This window comes from Lutjanus erythropterus, chromosome 21 (genome assembly GCF_056507025.1).
Source record: "Lutjanus erythropterus isolate fLutEry1 chromosome 21, fLutEry1.hap2, whole genome shotgun sequence".
Lineage (NCBI taxonomy): Eukaryota > Metazoa > Chordata > Actinopteri > Lutjaniformes > Lutjanidae > Lutjanus > Lutjanus erythropterus.
The window spans coordinates 30,604,877-30,628,424 of record NC_139337.1 but is presented as its reverse complement, the minus strand read 5'-3'; the positions used below and the strand labels follow the sequence as shown (position 1 = coordinate 30,628,424).

Sequence of the window (23,548 nt, the reverse complement as noted above, 5' to 3'; positions counted from 1 at the left end):
AAGAGAAGATTAATGAGCAGCTCTTTTAATAAGTGATTAATTGCTTTGTGTCAAATTTTTGGCACGAGTTCTTAATTTCATAGACAAACTAAATAAATAATGAGAGGTGAATCAATAATGAAAATAATACGAATCGCTGCAGCTCTGTTACAATCCTGGTAGCACCAAAGAGCAGAGGTGAGGCCGAGTCATTGTCTTGCAAAGTTTAGGACAAGTCAAGACTGACTTGAGACTTGGGTGCAAACTTTGAGTTACGTAGCTGTTAAGCTAACGCTAGCTAAGCATTAGTTCACCGTGTTTAGATCAGTCTCATCTTATTGTTCTTTTTGTAACTTCAAATCTGTCTGTAATTTTCAACCTGCATGTTTTACATACTTCAAATTATTTTTCATCCTCACAGCTTCAACACATGAATGAAATTATCTTTGGTATCATTTTTATCAACTGGAGCTCAGAAACAATGACATCACTTCTTCACGGTTTTCTCCTGTGATTTGATTGGCTGCTGTCAGACTGGTTCAGTGAACTGAGTGTTGACTTGCAGAGAATAAATAAAAGATTCACTCTCTTTAAATCAGCAGACTTTTTAAGGTATCAAGTATTTTCAAGTCGCTGCTTTTCTCAGTTTTATGTCGCTGTATATTGAATATCTTCTGTTAATCCAACAAAACAATTAACTTGAAGGCGCCGCTTGGTGCTCTGGGAAACTGTGATAAGCATTTTCCACTATTTGCTGACATTTTATAGACTAGACAATTAAAAAATTAATCAAAGTAATAAAATAATCATTCACTGCAGAGACTAAAATAACTTCACAAGAAGGCAAAAACCTTTTGAGCTTTAAATTCTCACAACAAAAGACTAAAACGAACATTTAATTTTCTCCTGTGTAATCTGCAGCACATTGATTGTGTCGTTTCCTTTTCTGAGGTGAAATATGTGCTTGTCACAGCACCCCGAGCATCGACTGTCTGTTCCAGTAAACGCCACATGAGACGCTGCCGGTGATGTCATCGCCCAGTGAGACTGACCGATCATTATGTCATTAAGTTATGCATATGAGTGTGTGTAGTGGAGGAGGGGGAGGGGCTGTTAGCATGCAAACAGAGACCTTAAATCAATACAGACGGTGACCCCCCCCCCCCACTGAGCGGTGTAGTCTCTGTGGATCAGACTGTCACGGCCTCGTTAACCCTTTATGTGCTGCTTAGCATTTCAACAGGCACTAATGATTTATACTCAGCGGTTCTCACACAAACACAGCACATCATTTATGTTGGATTGTAATAAAATGAGTCAGTGGTTCTCAGTTCAGTGATGCCCACTCATGACTCACGTAGAGCGCTGAGTTTTATTCCACGTTTAAAGGGACAGTTCACCCACGGTCCGAATCATGGCATGGGCTCCCCTGAAAAAGATCTGAGCTCCCCTGAAAGTCCACTTTCATGAGCTCTAAAACATGATGTTCCTGGAATAAATAAAACAAATATGCCGTGTGTCTGTATGCTGCACATTTATTCACTCATAATCTTATAATTTCCAAACATTTATCTTCACTAATTAACACAGCGCTGTGTGTGAAGTCTGTGGTTCTGACAGTGGAGGCGACTGAGAGACAGACACACATCTTCTCACCTCCTTACTTTCTGTGGTTGTAAATAAAACTTTTGGCTCTAAACTCATTTCCCCCAGAATGAGGGACAGCTGGTTTACTCAGGCTGCAGGGGGCCACCTACATGGACTATTTGGTGGCCACAGAGAAACTTTTTGTGGCTACGGGCCATCTGACCTCTGTGTCTGTCTATATTTAATTTTACAGATCAAAGTTTGTCTCCAGGTGTAGTTAAAAACAAACTTATTTAAAGACTTTTTTGTCCCCAGAGGGAGCTGTGTGAAGTCTGATCATGTCTGTTGGGTCTGAAGACGTCACAGTCAGGGGTGTGGAGGTGACCAGACCTCTGCCGCTCCTCGTCTCTGCTGCAGGCTGGAGGCTCCAGGCTACATTAGCCACTATGAGCATAACACACCCAAATCTCAGAGCGACCCGTCGGAGGCTGTCGAATGTTACAGCCGAATGCACACAATTGGTCAGCTGACAGAAAGTCATTAAAGCTCCTGCATTAATTACTCCTTTAAACTCCGGTTCAGCCCAACAACAGCTGGAAATACACTGACTCACTTATGGATCGACACAATTAACTCAGAGAGCAGAGAGCTGAGAGAGAGAGAGAGAGAGAGAGAGAGAGAGAGAGAGAGAGAGAGAAAAGGAAAAAGACAGAGGAAGCTTTTCATCACAGGAGACTTTTCAAGCCGCATTTGTTTTTCTTTTTTGTTGTTATTCTGTTAGTTTTAATAGTTAACATGGCTAATTTCAGTGTCAGTTGATGTCAGATGTCATCCTGTTTTCTAACTTCCTCTGATGTGCAGTGAATGCATCGTTAGCGTGCTGCGACCTCTGACCTTCTCTGCTTCTTGCTTCTGGCGTCTCTTCTCCTCAGCTGCCGCCCTTCGCTTCTGCTCCTTCCTCCTCTGCTCCTCTAACTTCCTCCCTCGCTCCTCGGCGCAGCGGTCGAGCTGCTGCTGCGTGCGGCGCTCCTTATCCCGCAGCACCTCCAACATCTCTGAACACACATGCACGGCACACACACACGCACACACACGAGGGTCAGAGGTCTTCTTTTTCTGTGCTAAATTTCAGAGAGAAATCTTGTACTTGTTATTCCACTACATGCCCAGATGAGCCCTTGGGCAAAAATTAGCTGGTGTGTCACAAAAGTGAAGTAATAAAGGTCTTAAAAATAGATTTTGACGCAGGAACGCCTCCAAGTCAGGCTCATAAGATCAGATTTTAATGGAGGACCTGCATCGAGACCTTCTTCGTGTCAGTATCATGGTTTAGTGGTGCATATTCTTGAGCAAATATTAAATTAAATCAGCACAAACCAGTTGACACACAGTGAGTTGTTGCAGATTCAACATGAGAATGCTTGTTGTTTCAGTCCACATCATGGCATAAAAGATGCATCTTGGTTGATGCAAGTGAACGCCTCTATGGCTGAGCGATTTTGAGAAAATATGTAGATGTCTTATAATCATGGGCACATCTACATTTCCATGGCAACTGAGCAAACTCAGCCTGCTGATGAGGACGACGTGATACACTCACAGCTTCTGTCACATGTAAATACAACGTTTACAACGAGCATTTTTACTCCAAAGATCTTTATCTTTGGAGTTTAACCTTCCTGCCAACATTTATTCCCATTTTCATTTACATGTAGGACTTTTACCAAAATAAAGGATCTGAATACTTCCTAACATCGAGCATCTAACACCCACCCACCCATGAGTGTGTGTGTGTGTGTGCCAGTGACAGATGAACAGAACAGACCACACACAGCTCCACCAGCTGGACACTTTTTCATACCTTGCGTCTTCTCGTTGTCCTCCCGTCGATCCTTCGCTAAATGCTTCCGTGAGCCTTGAGAAGAGTGAAAGAAAAATTAATAGATGCCTGCAGGTCACATATGTTTCATAATCAGGGAGGCTTTTATAATTTATTGTATTGTTTTATCTGTGTGTAATAACTGTGTGTTAGTCTGATGTCACACCCAGCAAGTTTCTCATTTCAGCCATAAAAAATACAAAATAAAGAGTATTTTCTCACAACTCCAGGATATAAAATCGATATAAAACAATTATTAGACACAATAATTAGAGGTAGACTCATACGTAATCCTGACGCTACATGCATGCTTGCCAACTTTGAGATGTACACCGCAACTGGGCTGCAACTCATTTTCATTGTCGAATAATCGGTCGATCATTTTCTCGATCAATCTGTCCTGTAACAATAATTTTTTAACCTGTCAGTTATTTTCTAATCATTTTCTTGATTACTGGATTAGTTCTTTGCTCTATAAAATGAGAGAACATGGTGAAAAATATTGAATAGTGTTTCCCAAAGTCCAAAGTGACGTCCTCAAGTGTCAAAGATATTCAGTTTACTGTCAGAGAGGAGGAAAGAAACCAGAAAATATTCACATTTAAGAAGCTGAAATCAGAGAATTTTGACTTTTTATTATTACAAAAGTTGTAGATTAAATTGATAATCGATTCATAATTGATAATTGTTGCAACTCTACAGTGCAACAGCATTTTTGTGTTGAATACTTTTAATTTTACTTTTAATTCTTGGAGAGAAATACAGAATAATCTGTCCCTCTAGCATGAACTTGTGTAAATCTCTGATATAAACCAACATTCACCAGTTTTCTGTCATTCGTTAATTTTGTGCCCCTGCCACTAAAAGATAATTGATGCTTAAAACTTGTCTGAAATCAAAAGAAATAAAGGAGAAACGTGAGTCTCGTGGGAGAACAGGGAGAGTTGTTCTGGATTATGAAGATAACGGGAACACATCAAAGCGTGTGAATGTGATTAGAAGTTTACCTGAAGGGCTGCTGTGATTGGATGGTGATCGAGAAGGAGAGGCATTCCTACTGGTGGTGAGCGGCGCAGGAGGAGGGGCCAGAGCTGTGGTTTGGAGAGAGCAGTCAGACATGATTCACGCTACGCTGAACGCCAAGAGGCAAATACGGCCAAAAATGTAAAAGCTGGAGTGGTGAACGTGACTCCTGCAAGACTCCAACACTTCAAACAATCAGACATACTCGCCGTGGCGTCCAAATGCAACACATCTCCTGTCAGTCAGCGTGTCACCTTCAGGGTCAGATGTCAGTGAAGGGACCCCTGAGTGTGACCCTCAGCCTTCTACTGGTTCTGTTTTAGTTTCTCAATCTGTCAAGCTGACATGAAAGCTGCCAGAGGACAACTATCGACCGTCGTCTCTGCACACAGACACACACAGGGGACGGCTGCAAACGTCCTCTCACACACACAACACATACACACATTAGATATGCAAATACATGCAAATCTGAGTCCTCAGTGTCCCGTGGGTTTTACTCTGCTTAACCTTCATTTAGGATGACATCACAGGCAAAAAAAATGAGCTGAATCACATGTTCTAAAGGCGCTAACAGCCTCTTCCAGCTGAGGTTTGTTACGTGTGAACACCAGGCTGATAATAAGCCGCTGCATTAACGAAGGAACATGGCTGATTTAAGGAACATCCCTGAGTCAGCCTGTCAGTCAAAAAGCAGGGCAGCAGTGGAGAACGTAAATGAGAAAATACAATGTCGGATATTAAAAAGAACATTTGAATCTATAAGAGACTCTGCACACATTTGACAACACAACATATTTTTGTTAAGAATATACTATATATTATAAAATTACTGAACAGACATGACATATTTTTATGTTATTCTGATAAAGCTACACATATGTTGTTAGCTGTAACATATTTCTGTATTTGAGAGCTAAGAAAAAACTGTAAAATTCCTTGTATGTGTTAGAATTGTGTCATAATCATGTATAAATATTATAGAAATATATGAAAATATTATTTTGTGTCTCGTTCATATGAAATGCAGCAACAACTGATATATTCTGGCATATATTCCATAATTTTACTTATATATTTCTACACCTCTTGTCATTAGTGTGAAAATGTTGCAGTAACAATGACTGATCTATACAGATAGACAGATAGATATTTTTTATTTATATATATATGTATACATCAGTTGTCTGTTCATGTTATTATTAATCAGGCGTCTGTATCTATATGCTAATACATTAAACACCCATACATACTTGGCCAATAAAGCTGATTTTTGTATGAAATGCAACAATAACTCATATATTCTGGCATCTATAACATATATTTACATATAAAATATGTATAAATTCTGATATTGCAATAGGTTTTTCTACACCAAACAACATCAGTGCTGCAGTAACATGATCTATCCAAATATTTACAAACCTAGGATGCTAAAATATCCATAACAATCACTATAAATGGTAAATATATATCTCACCCATTATTCTGTAAAATATAAAATATCATGTACAAAGCATTGCATGACATAAAATAGTCTCAAGCTGTGGTGAACGCTGCCGCCTACACAGAGTCTTTGAAAACAGTGAAATCTATATTATTATCTATATTATTTCAGCTCATAAAGTCGACAAATCAGGCGTCTGCATCTCTGTGCAAGTACAATAAACATCCATACACACACATGAGCAATAAATCTGATTCTGAATCACATGAGATGCAGCCATAACTGGCATGAATTACATATTTATACATATATATTCCTACATCCATAGATAGATAGATAGATAGATAGATGCATGTATATGGAAATATTTGAAAACTTAGGATGTGTAGATATGAATAACCATCTTGAAAAGTGGCTAACACATTTTATTGGTGACATTATTTTTTAAAATATAGTACAAAGTATAGCGTAGTGAACTTTGCTGACCACACAGCTTCTTTAAGGTGAAATCTTTATTATTATTTATAATGTATATTATTATATTATATTACTATTATCTATATTATTTCATACAAGTCAGGCATATGTACCTCTATGCAAATACATTAAACAACCATACATACTTGGCTACTTGGCCAGAAAATCAGATTCATGTGAAATGCAGGTATGTGTCACAGATTTGTATTCCTGCATAACAACAGGATTTTCTACACCTCTTGATACCAGTATTACATGTTGAAAAAGTAACAATGACTGCATGTATGAAAATATTAAAACCTAGGATGCTAAATATTAATGATGATCTCCATAAATGGTAAAGAGCCTCTATAAATCTAGATGCACTGCAAAAACCTACCTCACACATTTTATTAGTGACATTAAAATATCAAGTAAAAGTCTCAAATTGTAGTGAACCTTGCTGCAAAGGAGTCTTTTGGGGAAAATACACATAATTTCACTCTTATTAAGAAGTATAACTCATATCATGGATACCTGCAGTCTAGGTTTTATGCGTCTCGTTACAAGTCAGGTGTCTGCATCTGTGTGCAAGTAAAACACCCATTTCAAGACACCGAATAACCGGAATGAATAATGAGAGCATCTTTTCCTCACCTGTCATCTCAGGGCAGCTTGAAGCCACTTCAGTCATCTCAAAGGTCGTCGAATTTGTTCACCGCAGGGACCTGACAGGAGCCAGAAAACCGCTGAAAACCACACGGGAGAGCAGATCTGTGCAACACAATGACTCAGGAAAAGACGGAGGAAAATATGATGCTGGGAATGGGGAGCCTATGGTAGAGAGACAGAGAGGGGAGGGGGGGTTCTATATGCCTTACGGCTAGCATATATGTTAGTTTTATATCTGACTTTTATACTATACAACGTGTGGTTATGATTTCACGGTCACTGTGACAAAATAAAACAGTATACCTGCCCTATTTTGGGGTCTACTTTCCCGTTACCCTATAACAATTACTGTAGAACATATAGGGAAATTAAATATTATCAATTGTTCAGTGTGTATGTGGTTATAAATTTCTCTCAGTTTCTCAAAAAATAAAAAGAAAAACAATCCTATAGAGAATAAATTGATTTGTTTCGTTGCGATCTACTCCATTTTAGCTGTCAAACCTGTGACCGCTCGTCTTTAGAAGGGAACCCTTGAAGTGTAGAACTCTCGGGAGATTTGTACGCGATTTTTCTTTATTTGGACATTTTTCAAACTAATTGTGTTTTTTAATGTGACCGCGCGTTGGTTAAGATCTGCTTATGTTTAGGGACAAAAACCTCCTCCTGGTTAAGGTTAAAAAAAGATCATGACTCGTATTAAAACGATAATTCTCGCGAGATCTTTCACAGGTCTGGAGTTACCTTCTAGACACGACCGCTTCACCGTTGGCCAATTTACATATTAATGCGCCAAAAATCGCCACTCCCGCCGTTATGCGTCGCCTAGCAACCAGGTAGGCGGCTGCACACGAGCGATACAGCTTGGCGGAAGGATCAAACCAACTATCAGTAAAATAGAGTTAAAACACCTTTATTAAATGTGTATGTATATTCTGTTTTTTAATACATAACATGTGTATGTGTGGTGATGTCGTGTTTAGCCGTCATGAACGCCTCTCTCTCTCACCCTCACGTGCCTGACTAACTGCTTCAGTTGGCGCCGTTGCCTGGCTCGTGTCAGAGCGCACGTGCCAGGCACAAGCGAGACCCAGCGGCTGTGTTACGTCAGACTTGTAACAAACTGAGGCTGGATGCTGATGACAGGCAATATGGGTCAGTGCTGCTCATACACACACACACAGGCCCACTAAGTCATGTCAGATGGCAGCTCTATAAATAAGCATAAAGATGAGCACATACTGTATGTGGAATGTAACTAAGTACATTTACTCACGTATCACACTTGTGCTTATGAAATCTGATGTGTTAGTACAAATAAAAATTATGAAACAACATCCACAAGTTGCACTAGAAGGATTAGTTAATTAGCCCAGTGGGTCCCAACCTTAAAGAGACAGTTCATCCCAAAATCAAAAATAACTATAACTTCTTACCTGCAGCACTATTTATTATTATTATTATTATTATTATTATTATTATTATTATTATTATTTATCCCTCTAGACTGTTTTTGTGTGAGTTGCATATTCTGGGAGATGTCTGCCCCCTCTCCAGGGGCAATGTGGTAAATACCCACCTTGTTTTCTGTCATTAATTAAAACAGTTGATCTGACAGGTGATTTAACTTAACAGTCTGAGTGCCATCTAGTTCCATTATACTGGAGAGAAGGCAGACATCTCTATGGCCAATATCTCCAAAACACTGCAACTCACACTGAAAATAATTATATGGATAAATACCACTACAGACCAGGGGTATTTTTGATTTTGGGGTGAACTGTCCCTTATAAAACCTTTGTAAAATAATTCACATTGATTTGAGAGAACTGTATTCTTATAATTTGTTTGGATTTCTCAGCAGGAGCATTAAAACCAGATTAAACCCTAAAACAGTACACACAGGATTAGTGTTTTAATCGTGCCTGAAAAATTGAGCCCGTCGAGGAATGATGACAAAATTCTGTCTGAAACCAACCCGACCCTCATCATCATATTTCAGCCCGAACCCGACCCTCATCATCATATTTCAGCCCGAACCCGATTACAGCCTGACGTTATTCTTAACAAGCTTCGATCTATGCACCAAACAGTAGGCGTTTTCATTGACAGGGACAATACATGCAGGGAACTGAATTAGCAATGACTACATTGAGGGGGGAAAAAATGCAAATAAATAATTGAATAAAGTACAACCCGAACCCGATGTGAGCCCATGAAATATGTGAGAACTGAGGCCCGGCCTGACCCCAACCTGTCAGATCCGGGCACAGATCTCAGGTTCTAATCAGAATCCAGAAAATGTGAATGTTTTGTAAAATGAAACTAGATATGTGATCTTAAAAAAAAAAAACTGACATTACAAAACAGGAGAAAGTCCAAGCACACAAACAATCACCAGACGGGTCAGAGGTCAGGCTCACATACGGAGCTGTGGCCCTGGAGCCGCAGGGGACTCACTGTTTCGCTCAGGGACATTTTTTTTTCTTGCCTATAATGACAAAAATAGCACCAGGACAGACATATTGTGCTCTGTCAACACCCAGCAGCCCCGGATGTTCTTGGCTCGGAGCTCTGAAGGGCACGAGGCCGCTTCATCGGAGGCCGCCTCTGCTTCAGCTCGATGTCGCCACCTTCAGACCTGCACAGGCAGTGCGTATAGCGCCCAAGAACCACTATGTCAGGTCAGTGGAGTTAAGATCTTTATTGGAAACCCAGCCTTCAAACATCATAGTACATTTGTATTAATTCAGAGTTACAGCAACAGCAGCAACAGACCCCATGTGATCGAGAGCAGAGGTTCCCAAACTGAGGTGCTGGGGGAGAAGGAAAATAAAGTACTTTATGTCGCTGTTAATAGACTTTCTAGAGGTTCAGAGAATGTGCGAGACCGACGGCTCTGATGTGAGGTTTTACTGGTGTGTGAGTCTGTGGTGGAAAAAGGTTTGGGAACCTCTGGTCTGGCATGAGGCGGGGTGGCCGACCGGGCCGAGCTTCACGGCGTGTTGAAGCCACAGAGCGAGCAGCCAAGAGTTCAAAAACAGAACATGGACACAAAAAAACAGACGGAAACACAAATAAGGGAAACAATAGAAAAATACACTTTGATTCTTCTTTTGATTTCGGGGGGACAGGGATCGCCTTCAGTCGGCCGTGGATCGATCCAAAACGAGCAGATAGTTCGCTGTAATAAGCTGTCAGAGGAATATGACGTTAAAGTGAAGACCCTAAAAAGGTACGGAGCTATACTTAATGTTTTTATCTGTCTTCTGTCATTAATAAACAGCTTTCAAACTGTTTTACAAGCTACAATGATACAGACTGTCAAAGGAAAAAAAACAAACAAAATGTTTTATCTTTTTATTGGCGAATCCAGAGATTCTGTACTTGTTGCTAAATTCCACATGGTGTGAAATCAATATAAATACATTTTAAAAAGATGACGCATTTGGTGTGAGATATTTAGCTATCATGGTCTCGGCGTGAGCCTCTAAATATTAAATGAGTGTTTCTTTGACAATACAGGAAGAAAGAAAAAAAAATTAAAAATTAAAAAAAACAAGATGGCAAATTTGCCGTTTTGTTGACGTTAGAAGCAAAAAGGTGAAAATCTAGCAGTGCTCCAGATGTTCACCCTGAATATGATGCTGGTGGATCAGCCTACTCTGATTCTCCAATCCAACCGCTGGAAGGCAGAGAGAGCAAACCGTCTGCGTCGCCGTCAGTCAGCCTGCTGCAGCGCCCTCCAGATGCTACGAGTGATAACTGACGCAGTTTGACCACGGCAGCATCATTCATCTTCATTCATGTTGACAATAAACTCATACTGATGTCATTTTCTCCCCTACATGAAATGCACTTATAGTTCTCCAAACAACAACGACGTCTACTGATGGTTAACAGACTGGAATAAATTGAAACATACTGTATATTAATAAACTGTATTGGATTGGCATAGGCTGATCTTAATAAAAAATAATCAATATCGGTGCGGTGTATCGGCTCAAAATATCCCAATCGGAGCATCTCTAGTAAAATCCCACGTTCCCCCTCCAGTAGCAGGTCTTTAGATCTGGAAGAGGACAAAAAACAAAAATATTTCAACTTTTGTTCTGCACTTTTTTAACACTGTAATTTTGCTCCTTAAGGAAAATTATTAAAAAATTGAGATCTCGCTGCAGCTTATCCAGCTTTTATCATGTCAGGAGAGTAGATGGATCTAAAGATGTGTTATTATCAATTAATCTGCAAAATATTCTCATTTAATTGCCAACTAATCTATAAAGAGTCAGACAGTTGTACACCTATATTAACTCACTTTACTGTCATATAAGGCAAAGAAAAGCAGGAAATGTTTACATTTGAGAGGCTGACACTTAATGACTGCTTGAGTTTAGACAAGATTTAGTATTTAACGACTTTGGCATCTTTTGTCAAGAGAAAACACTGGACTTTAGAGTTAATAAAAAAGGTTATATATAGATTTAGAAACGAGATACTACAGATTAATTATAAAATGAAAGGAGCTTACATCATCAATGTCCTCATCGTCATCGCCAATATCATCGAACTGGATCTCATCGTCGTCTCCAGGTCCGAAGGTGTCTGTCTCGTTGATTTTGGCTGTGAGAAGGATGACAGGAGGAGGTGTTAGAAAGATTCATGTTCATCGATCAGAAAAATAACAGGAGTGTAATGACGGTCAGGACAGTGGAGGACGTTTAAAGTCAGACACTGCACTTATTACTTCACTGGTTCCAACATTACTAAACAGGTAGACGGAGGTTTGCTTTGGATTGAAGAAAATCCTCCTCTTATCTGTCTGAGCTGAATAAACTTTAGACAAGAGTCATTCTAAGCGCTATCAATGCATTCCTGGACTTGTTTCACTTTGGTGACGTTCAGTTTTTGGATCCAGCAGCTGTGGGGTTGGCGCGACGTGTGGTTTCACTCACCGTGCTCTGGCAGCTCTCCGTAGGCTTTCAAACTGCGAGCCTCGTCTGCGTTATACTTGAGGATGACATCAGCTTTGTTATCCTGAAACACAAGTTGATGTGTGAGGAAAGGCAGAGTTTGTGTGAAAATGTGTTGAGTATTTTAGAGATAAAGGCAAATACATCTGATCAAATGACAAAGAACTGTTGAGTAGTTATAGTGAAAGAGCGGTTCAGAGAGCATGAGACATTTTCAGTTTTTTGTTGAACTTGAAACTGATTTAAAATGTCAAACATCTGTTTTAAAAGCTGCTTATTTTTCTCAAGACAAAAACATGAGCCGTGTCCCCACAGTGAGTTCAGTTCAGTCTCATCTGTCATGCGTGAGCGACCAACACACCTGGTAATCTCTCAGCCCGACCAGGATGATGTCTGACGTGTTAATCCAAACCTAAAGGAAAACAAAACACAGCAGAGATTACCTCGTGTCATACAGCAACACACTGCACTTTGTGACCCTCACACGCACAGTCAATTGAGTCCATACTGCCACATCAACGGTGGCTGACTGACCATTGAGAACACGCCGACTCAGCATTACGTCAGGGGGTTTCCTGTGTGTGCTGGGGGGGGTAAAGGTAAGAGAGGACGGTCGGGACATTCCTACCTTTTTCCGGAGTTTTCCTCTGATGTGGCAAAGCCGCTTGGTTCCATCAAAGCACATGGCCTCCAGACGTCCGTTCCCCAGCATTTTAATCACCTGAGCATATTCTGGAAGACACAGGAGAGCAGAGGATTGTTGATACAAGGTAATAAACTGAGAAAAATGAGCTTAAAGCAGCTACGAGAAACTCTCATTGTTGATTTTGGAGGCCTCTGTGGACAAAAGTAGTAGTGTCTCCTCTGCCATAAGCACAAAATATAACATCAAAAATAAACTGATGTAAAGAAAAATCTCCTCCAGCTACTTTTTAACTGGCTAACATACAATTCTAATATTACTTTGTCTGTGAAGATGTAAACAAAGTCTCTTCTGGTCTGTGTGCTGTAAATCATTGCGTCTGATTTCAAGGAGAATCCAAGCTGGTAGCAGCCAATAAGAACACCCAAACAGCCAATCCGCTAGCAGAAGGTCTATTTTCACTAAGTTTTATACTGAAAATCTCTCAACAATTTGAAATGACATCATGTCCTCTGTAATGTCACTGATGCAAAACAAATCCACATCGCTGCTGTATCCGCCTCTGGGGAATCTGTTGTTAACTTTATTTACTGCGAGCTTTTCAAAGCATCAAAAAGTTAACATCTGAGACAGAAATACTAATAATCAGGAATTTTATCATGGCTTATCAAGAAACCAGTCATCATTTACTTGTATTTCATCGCAGGTATCGTTGGACTGGAGAAGTTTCAATACTACCTGGTACAGGGTTATTTCAACCGAGGCCGAGACACATTTACTGTACGGAGCTCAACAATAAGGCTAGCAAGGCAAGATGAGTAAAAAGCCATATGGAGCCAGTAAAATGCTGCAAAAATAGCAGAAAATGCTGTTCTCAGCCTCTCAAATATGGAGATTTCTCAATTTTCTTCTTTAATCATCATAAGGTGAATATCTTTGGTTTTCAGACTGATAAAACAAGACATTTTAAGACATCATCTTGGCCTTTGAAAAACTGGACATTGACACTTTTCACTATTTTCTTGCAGCCCTACACTAAAGAATACAATTAATGTTGGTCCCTGTTATTTTAAAACTGCTAATAAACAAAACATTTTCTACAGAGGCAAGTAAAAACTGACATGGGGCAAGTAGATTTCTGACCCACCTTCCAGAGACGGCATGTGAAAAAATACATTAATGTTGAACCGTGCTGTAGTTTTGCTGCTGCATCGCGTGGCCTCGTTTTAAGCAGTTTGTCATAAGCTTTGATGAGACAGCGTTTTTCAAAACATCATTGGGGTAGAGCAAAATATATATATATGATCCTGCATGAAAAGACCCAAAATGAACACTTCTTGATTGCAATAATAATTTAAGCGGCATTTGTAGAGGAATGATTCTGTGCTTTTTGAAGACTAAAAGAGGTTTCTACTCTTTTATACGTGTTAAGTGTCTTGTAACACATCTGACTGGCAGCACCAGCCACAAAATAAAATACTAACTACCTCTGCTAACCAATTATGTAGGGGAAAGCCTAGTTTAAGTTAATAAATATAATTTGATTTGATATAAAAGTGCAAGATGACCTGAGCATGAGCTTCACTGGTGTCTGAACAGGAAGGTTATTCAGCTGCTTGTTGTTTAGAAAAGACCAATGAAGGAAGAGAAGGAGCACTTTTGTATAAAACAAATGGAAACAGCATAATCCTTGTCTTAAAAGACTTTTTGCATCCATTTCCCAACTGAAGCAGCCCAACTGTACTGACTAAATTCATGACAGATAGTTCTTAGATTTCTTCTGAAACTTAAATTAATATCTGTCCCCTGCACTAAATGAGACTGTGTGCATTAAGCACTACCTGAGGATGTTCCTTAAACCAGCCTCGTCCTCACACTGGGCGCACTTCCACACCATCAGGGATTTTGGCAGCAGTGAGCACTGCAGTCCAAGCTCTTACTCTTCTAACTGCAGGCTCATGCTCCCATCTAGTGAGGCTCTCAGGGACGATGTCCGCTGTATGTCAAAACATCCTTCACTTTAAACATCCCTCCTCAGATTATATTTCTTTAAGTGTGAGCTGTATGTTGTGCAGATTGTCTGTTTAACTCTATGCATCTCTGACACAGCAGCCTTTCTTGTTATTTTTTTTTATTTCTCTTTAATTGAATCTTTCTGCTAGACTAAACACAAGTGCAGAAACTGCCATCTGCTCTATTATTAAACAAGTACTAGGTAAGTCTATAAAATATTAGATAACAGTGAAAAATGCTCCTCACAATTTCCCAAGGCCCAAACTGACATTTTTAAATATTGCTTGTTTTATGTCTCCAACAGCTGACTGGTGGAAGAAAACCAGAATGATATTCACACTTGAGAAGCTGGAACCAGAAATTTTCTTCCCCTCTTATGCTTAAAATGAATGATTTAATTACCGGAATGTCTTCCTAAAATAAGCCTCCGCTCATTTATCTACTAACAGCAGGAATAGCACATGATTTAGGACTGGATATCGTTCAAAGAAATTATAATAACAATATCAATACCAACACTTTTAAAGAGATATTAGAACCATGAGAGTACTTTGTTTGATACCTTTTTTTAAATTTTAATTTACTCCACTAGATACCCATCTTGTGAATGGAAATATTCCTGAAATAATCCTTCTAGCGTTTATTTATATCAGATTCCAGAGGCATGCTGTGTAGTATAGTTATCCATACTTTACAACATTTTGACAGCACGTTGGCACACTGAACTGCCAATATTGTCAAATACATAGCGCTCGACACCTCAGACTGTGTGGGTAATACCTGTTGTGGTAGAGGACCAATCACATGTCACATTAAAACAAAGAACACTTCCGGTGATTGGCCGTGAACAAAAGTCAACCTATATTGGCCTATCATAACTAGATCTGTCTATATCAGTACTCTGCATATATGTTGTCCAGTATCCTCCAATACAGTATTTTTTAACGGAAAATAACGCAGATCATTATTTATTTATTTAGCTTCACAGGCAGCATTTTCCATCTATTTCATCCTTTTTCTCAATTCATTTAGGACATACAAATATTTTTGCTTTATTTGTGTTCTTTATATTTATAGCCATTTTCTTAGGTAATTAATTACTAAGAATACCAGCAAAAGTTTACTGTTTCAGTGCCCTGACATAATTTTATCATAGTTTTATTGATAAACCGTAAAATATCCTGCCTCCATTACATATACAGTATTTGTCACAAGTTTTAACTCACTCGAGATCATTTCAAAAATACTGTTTTTATATATGTATATACATATATGTTCTGTATAAACGATGTCAGCCCAATATATAATTGACATCGGATTTGTTTTCTTGCTCCTCAATATCTCTATTAGTCAGGCCCAAATACAAATAAGTATTTTTCCTAGACCTGGGTCCAAAAACAGTCTAATGCAGGTGTTGTTTGACTGGAGAGGTTTGGTACTACTTGGTACTGGATTATTTCAGTCGATACCTTAAACTTGTTCAGTACTGATACCGAACCATAATATAGTAACATCACAGTCACTACAGTGACCCGAGTTGCAAACACAAGTTTATTCTATGTCATTGGTTTGGTTTTCAAGGGATGTAACTAAATACTTTGTTCAGCCTGAAGAAAAGACACATCCAGTGTAAAGACAGACAGTAATGGACCGGTCCATCCAGCAGCTGACTCTTGTAACCCAGGATCAGGTGAGAACTGCCCCAGAACCACTACTCACCCTGTCCATCCTCTTTGAACACCAGCTCTCTCTTCTCAGACTCATTCTCGTTCTTTCCACGTCGCCGATTCTTTCCTCCTTTACCTGTAAAGATACAGACAGATATCAGTGTATGTTGTCAATTGTTTATTACAGATATATAATAATTTAACAATCATATTCACTGATATAATAGTTATTATCAATTAATAGCTCTCGGTTCCAAATAAGTCTATTTCTCATCGATCTATTTTCTAGCCCGCACACTTCCTCCATAGAACAACATCCATTCAAGAGCCAAAGACAGCCCCTCTCTTCCTGTCTGAAAGACTAACTATAGAAGATAAGGAATGACATGAACACTGGCTAACGTTTACGTTACCTCGCTAGTTCACTAATCCAAGTGACATCCTAAAGATTATATTGTCGAGGACGCTTAATTTAGATCCTCAAATGAGTCTAATGGGTCGATTCAACGTTGAATGATATCATGAGAGGTTAATTTAGGTGAAATAAAGTGGCAGATGTCATGGGCCAGACCGGGGTGGGGTTTAACTAGCAACTAGCTAGCTAGTTAGCTGCGTCAGCTAGCAACGGAATTAGTTACACCAATAAGTACGTTAGCTAGCTGGCTAGCAGGCACAATGCGTTGAACAACTTTATCCGGCCTAAACTTACTTCATCATTATCTCAGCCAAATTCACGTTTAGAGACTAAGTTACTCAGACAGACACCGCTGACGGCTGTGAAAAGAAGTGTAATTCATGCGGCTAACTAGCGTTAGCTGCTCGGTGTCACGTTTTCACTGCGTGTGTCTTCGCGGCGGGCTCGACAGCGCGAAGACAATTAACTACATTGAAACAGATATTTACATCTTCCCCCCGGGACTTACCTTTATTTTTGGGCATATTCTTTCACACCTCGGTCACGTTAATCCCGCTCGGTAGAAACGACTTACGGTTAAACAGTAACTGTTTACAATAGTCAGCGAAAGCACAGGTCTAAATTGACTGAACAGAACGAGAAGCTAGCTAGTTACTGCTGAGTCTATCCGCCGGTTTGCGCATGCGCCTGCCAAGACATTCAAAGCTCCGTTGCTTTATTGTAATAGGTGATTGTTGACAGAGACAATAGCCTCCAGTAGTAGTATTAATAGTGGGAGAGGTGTTCAGATTCTTTACTTTAGTAAAAGTAGGAATACCTAAATGAAAAAATACTCTACTATTATGAGTGAAACTTCTCTACATAACTGAGGCAGGCTATTATAAGCATAATATCATTAAAATATCAAAAGTAAACATATACTCTACTCATTCCTCCCTGCTGCATTATTTTATTATTCATTCATTGATTTATTTGATAGGGAAAGATAGGCCACAATATACACAAACAAAGTGAACACAGCTATGATGCTGGTGCCGCTGCAAATGTCACAGTGTTTATAATACATCAAAACTGAATGGAATCTTAATATGAAGCACAGTCTCTATTACCAAAAGCCAAACGAATTACATTGCATTCCCCCCCAAAAATATGATAATAATCAGGATTCACACAGCCACATTGTCTCCAGCACTTTGTATCATCTATAAAATGTTTTTTTTTCCGAGTTGCTGTAATAAAAAACATATTGTTCCAGCTAAACTCAAGTACTGTACTTGATTAAATGTACTTTGTTATATTTGGCTCCGCTGGAAAGCGAATTATGGAACTTGATTTGCATTACAGTATTTTTCCGTCGTGTTTAGACAGGAACCCTTGATTTGCGAAACTCTCGCGAGATTTGTACGCGGTGTCTCTTCATTGTACATGAGTCATGAACTAAGTATAATTAGTAATGTTTAAAATCATCGGTTTAAAATCTGAGTAGTTTCATGGACAAAAACACTTGGTTGGGGAAAGATGGTTTGGGTTGAAATGATTACTCTCGCGAGATCTGCCGCTGGTCTGGGGTTGCCGCTGTATTCCTCCGCTCCGCCAGGGGGCGCGCTGTCCCTCCGCGGCGCCGTAGATGTTTTCATTTCTCCATACAGAAAATAGACATTTTGGTTGATCGCAGCCAAAGATCGAAGAGTAGTGACCCTCCTGCCCCGAATATTGGTGGACTATCTCCTGTTTCGGAACATACAGACGTGCATTTCAACTCTTCGTATTTGCCGACAAATAGCCAACTGATGCAAAGTTAAAACAAACATATATTTTTGCAGTCTCTTTGCACGTTAGCTACCTTGTTGCTAAGCTAGCTGCAGTTTTGTTTGGTCAACGAGGTTTGGCTGTGATGGCTGACTGTGATGGCAGCGAGATCAGGGTGAGTGTATTTTTATCCTTTTATTTAAAAAGAGAAAGTAGTTCTGCTGCTTCTCTCTGGACCTAAATCAGAATGTTATAGATGTTGTTATAACAGGGGTTATTATCATATTATACCTAGTTCATTTCAACATGTGTTTTAAGCATTAATTTATATTTTACTGTAAATGTTTTTAATTAAAGATTGATGGATAATAACCTTTGTATTCCCATTTTAATTAAAGCAATTTAAAACGCAAACTATAAACAGTACAACAATAATAGAAAAAAGTTAATAATTGCAGGAGAATATAAGTGAAAACGTGAATAGCAGCAATTTCTAGAGTTTTATAATTGCTTAAAAACTCAACAAAATGATATATCTGGTCGTAACATTTTATACTTTCTAAGTAACACATTGTAAACTACAGAATATTATTTATGTATTTTTACAATCATTAATATAATTCTGAAGTTACTTAACTTTAAATATAGCGGGGAAATTGGGCGTTGTTAAAATAACAGAGGCATCAATTAAAAAACAGGGTATTAAGTGTACAATAACCAGTTACATATAACAGATACATAAACAAGTGAGCTAGAAACAGAGAATAAAAACAGGAACATTATAAACAGGAAACAGACTCAGGCGTTGAGTTTACACCACTGCACCTATTTTTGACAGTTGGATGTTGCACAGTTTGGTGTGAGATGATGTTGTGTTGTGGACTTTGCAGCATGTCGGTGCTCACTGTCTGCAGCTCTGCACTCTTTTTCTGTCAAACTCTTGTTCTCCAAGCACGACATCTTCATACTCAGACTGAAGTTCTGCTTTCAGAGTTATTTAAATTGTCACTTAAGTGAAAATATTGTAAATAAAGTTTCTTACACCTTTGCTCCTGCTGCTTCCCTAAACTGAGGGCGTGTCGACCGTCTTCTACTGTAGGTGACAGACTTAATTAATAATCAGAACAGTTTCCAATTAATTTTCTGCCGATTGACTAGCTGATTATTTGACTAATCATTTCAACCCTACTTTCATACCAGGGGACCTTATGAACTTTTTAGTGAAAAACAAAATGATTCTCAACATGTCTGACATCAGTAAAATGTTTATTCTGTTGGAGGTGAATTAAAACAACCTGTTTGTCTCGTGTCAGACGTCTCCTGAGCCTGTGGCGGCCGCAGGCGGGATGGACCAGATCACAGTGGTGAGAATAGATGACACACACATCGCAGAGGAGCAGTCTCATGTCGTGGTGAAGGAGAAAGACGCCGCGGTGGAGTACTACGAGGTGCCTGTGGCGGTGCAGGAGGAGGCGGTGGCTATGGTAGAGGAAGAGGAGGATGGCGTTTATGTCATCGAGTATTCGAATCCTGAAGAGGAAGGAGAGAGCTACCAGTTCACCATGTCTGTGGATCGATCTGTCCCGGCGAGAAAGCAGGCGGTCAAACATCCTGAGGTCACAGAGGCCGCCAGAGAGCCTGTACCGGTGATGTTCAAACAGACGAGGGCGCCGAGGTCGAGATACGAGGTGAGGCAGAAGAGGAAGCTGATCGCAGAGGAGGAGGTCAAAGAGGAGGAGGTCATCAGCAATAAGAGCGTGTTGGAGCTCGGCGAGGACTACAACGACGTGATGAAGATGAACTCGGACGCAGGGAAAGGACTGATGTGCTCGCTGTGCCCGCCGCCCGGCAGGCTCTTCAAGAGAGGCTCGGGATTGGCTGTTCATCTGAAACAAATGCACCAGATGGTGGAGAAGAAGACGTTCTACTGCACGACATGCCAGCAAACGGTCCGCACGCAGATCGAACTGGACGCCCACACGAAACGCCACGCCAACCAGGACGCCGTGTTCACCTGCCACCTCTGCTCGGCGGCGGAGACGGAAGACAAATCGGAGGCGGGGTTCAAAGGGTCGAAGTGGGGTCTGAAGAAACACCTGGAGAAAGAGCACCCGGGCGTCATCCCCCGCTGCGACATCTGCAACAAAGGCTTCAAGGCGCTCTCGTCGTACCTGGCCGATCAGTTCAGGCACGTCGGCGTGTCGCCCTACTACTGCGCCAAGTGTCAGATCTACGAGATGACCGAGCGCGGTCTGAACATTCACGTGAAAAACCACGACAAGAAGAAGAAGCAGGAGTCTGAAGAAAACCACCTGCAGACGTCCAGAGTCTCCGCCGGCGGCGATAACTCCGCCACAGACGACTCCGACTTCTGACACGGTTTTATGTTTGTTTATTTGTTTGTTTGTTTTCTGTTTTTAGACTAAAGCAGCAGCAGCAGCTCAGCGACCTCCTCTGTCAGAAAAATGTCTGACGTTTATGCATCTTTGACTCAACTGAACTCTGGACACAGTTTGTTTATGTTTTTGTCAAATTAAGGAAAACTTTTTTGTAACTAACATTCTTCTTTCATGATTTGTGCCATCATGTGTCGGAGGCTCCTCCCTGCAGCGTCCAGCAGCCTCATGGTCAGAGAAAATACTGTCATGGTAACGGCGGCCTCAGTGGAAACTGAAGGAAAATCACATTTTCTCACAACCTGGGTCTTGTTTGTTTATTTTATAAATCAAGACTGGATATGTTTAATTTTTCTCGCCAGATTAATTTAAAGGATTAGAAATCTGCTTATTAATTTATTTATTTGAGAGTCAGATGAGAAGATCAACACCACAGAGCTCTGAAGCTGTTTGACCGTCTGCTGAACCCTTAAACTTCACTAATACGATTTATTTTATCTGTTTGATCCACGCAATAACAATCAGTCGCTGTTTTATAGGAGAGATACGTGTTCTACTGTGTACTCCAGGAAGTCTCTGCATCCACCACAAGAAATAGTCCCTCATGTAGTTTTTTTTTAAAACTACTTTAACGACAACTTGTGATTTGCAACACGGCTTTTTGCTTATTTTTACAGCCGTGTAGGAATCACAAATATAACTACATGTGAGAGCAACTTTTAGGATCTTGTGTGAAAGTGACGCAGCCTCCATCTGTGCTCGCAATCAATCCTCAGACACAATTAATCAATCGATCAAGTAAAGTGTCATAACTGATATGATGGCAAAAATGTATTTCAGGGCTCTAACGAACATTTTCATCATTGATTATCTTGCTGATTAATCATTGAAATGTCGAAAAATCGTTAAAACTGCTCATCAGTTTCTTGTGACGTCTTCAAGTGTTTTGTTTTGTTCGACCAACGATATTCAGTTTATGACATGAATCAGATTAATTAATCAGTCGATGTTTTTTTTTTCAGCTCTGGTGTAAATCAGACCCAGGTTGTCAAAGAAAAAGGTGTTTTTTTTTTTTTTTTCATCTAACGTGTCAGTTCTGCTCTCAGTGTCAGTGCTGTTATCTGTTCATCAGTGTGTGTAAATACTGTATATTCTCTATTACTCCTCAGTTACTCAGTTACAGTAGAAGAAAGTAAATCTGTTTTAATGCTGCAGCTTCACATCAGAGGTTCATGTCATGTGAGGATGTTTACATGCAGACAGCAGCTGACTGTTCATGTAGTTTTAAACTCACATAGTCACTTTTTATTTCATCCTTTACTGAACAGCTGCAGGTTTCATCCAGCAGAGACGACAGGAAGTGATGATGGATATTCACTGTTAACTCCCTCCATAATTGTTTGATTATCAGAAATGTGATGCACACATGATGCTGAGTCACTGTTTGTTCGTGTTTTACTACAAATCACATCACTGGCAACATTTTCTAAAACACAACGCAGCTTTTAAGGTGAATAAATTTATTATATTAATATTTTAGTCTATGCATCGTTGCAGGGAGCTGTGAATTGAAGCTGGTAAATCCATCACAGTGAACACGAAGCCGCCTCTGTTTTAGTTTTTTTAGTGATTGATTGCGTTGATGTAGACGTCTGTCACCTGAGATCTCGCAGTCAGCTGCAGCCTGTTCAGTCCAGAATACTTTGTTGACTTGGTGTATCTTTGTGAATTGTTTTTTATTCTGGGGTTGATTTTCGATGCAACAGCAGCTCACGACTTTTCAGCAGTCAAATCTAAGATGTTAGAAGTTTTTTATCAGCACAGTTTTACTTAAGACACCTAAACAAGGCTGCAGCTAACAGTTATTTTAATTATTTATTAATCTGTCCATTATGTTCTTAGTTAATCAATTAGTAGTCTGCACTTAAAAAAAATCAAAAAATGGTGAAAAATGTCTATCAGATGACGTCCTTAAATGTCTTGTTTTGTCCACAACCTAAATATATTTGGTTTATTATCCTACAGGAGTGAAGAAAGCAGAAAATATTCACATTTAAGAAACTGAAATCAGAGAAATCAGTTATCAGAATAGTCGATTCATTTAATAGTTGACAGCTAATTGATAAATTGTCGCAGCTCTGCGTCTGAAGGATTTTTAATTAGTCCTCAGTTTCAGCTGCGGGGACACAACAACACAACTCTGAATTAAAAGAATAAAAACAAACAGTTCTAAATGTTCGTTGTGATGGATCTCAAAAAAGTTTCTGAGGCAGATTTTATAAAAGTTAGTCAGTTAAAATAATGTCAGTAAAGTAAACTGCATGTGATTTGTAGTAAATGGATAAAAACAGTATGATTTCAGTGATTGTTTGCATGTAAATGTCGTCACTTTAAATAGAAAAAAGACCATTTGGGCCTTTATTATAGAAAATATTCAACTTTAAATTCCCATCTCGTCTTTCTCTGGAGCTTTTGATCGATTCACACCGTCTTCTTCAGCAGATGACGGTTGTAGTAAAAGTCAATGTGCTCGGAAAAATGAAAATGGAAGATTTAACTGATGTTAAAAAAAGTACTTAAAAAAGCCAAACATCAATAAAATAATAATTTAGTTTGACAGATAAGTTAATAAACTACATTTCTAATATT

At 39.5% G+C, this 23,548-nt stretch overlaps 3 protein-coding genes across 3 annotated transcripts in view; 1 reads left to right on the top strand and 2 right to left on the bottom strand.

Annotated features, from left to right (window-relative positions):
• The window catches only part of map7d2b (MAP7 domain containing 2b), a 33,038-nt gene extending 25,855 nt beyond the window's left edge, over positions 1 to 7,183 (bottom strand). Inside the window, exons 1-4 of the mRNA XM_084747632.1 lie at positions 7,029 to 7,183; positions 4,453 to 4,536; positions 3,428 to 3,481; positions 2,461 to 2,621 (exon numbers count right to left, since the gene is read on the bottom strand). Of these exons, the coding sequence (XP_084603758.1) occupies positions 2,461 to 2,621; positions 3,428 to 3,481; positions 4,453 to 4,536; positions 7,029 to 7,065 (336 nt within the window). The 5' untranslated portion in view covers positions 7,066 to 7,183. The remainder of the gene's footprint in view (positions 1 to 2,460; positions 2,622 to 3,427; positions 3,482 to 4,452; positions 4,537 to 7,028) is intronic.
• A 2,549-nt stretch (positions 7,184 to 9,732) lies between these two features.
• Positions 9,733 to 17,428, bottom strand: eif1axb (eukaryotic translation initiation factor 1A X-linked b). Its single transcript, XM_084747020.1, has 7 exons — positions 17,263 to 17,428; positions 16,392 to 16,475; positions 12,645 to 12,748; positions 12,378 to 12,428; positions 11,999 to 12,080; positions 11,575 to 11,666; positions 9,733 to 11,115 (listed from the first exon to the last, which is right to left on the bottom strand). The coding sequence occupies exons 1-7, from the start codon at positions 17,276 to 17,278 to the stop codon at positions 11,110 to 11,112; spliced, it is 435 nt and encodes a 144-aa protein (XP_084603146.1). The 5' UTR covers positions 17,279 to 17,428; the 3' UTR covers positions 9,733 to 11,109.
• A 1,147-nt stretch (positions 17,429 to 18,575) lies between these two features.
• On the top strand, positions 18,576 to 21,894 carry LOC146307856 (uncharacterized). The gene is made up of 2 exons (XM_084710333.1): positions 18,576 to 18,678; positions 19,817 to 21,894. The coding sequence occupies exons 1-2, from the start codon at positions 18,649 to 18,651 to the stop codon at positions 20,876 to 20,878; spliced, it is 1,092 nt and encodes a 363-aa protein (XP_084566459.1). The 5' UTR covers positions 18,576 to 18,648; the 3' UTR covers positions 20,879 to 21,894.
• Positions 21,895 to 23,548: the final 1,654 nt, after the last annotated feature.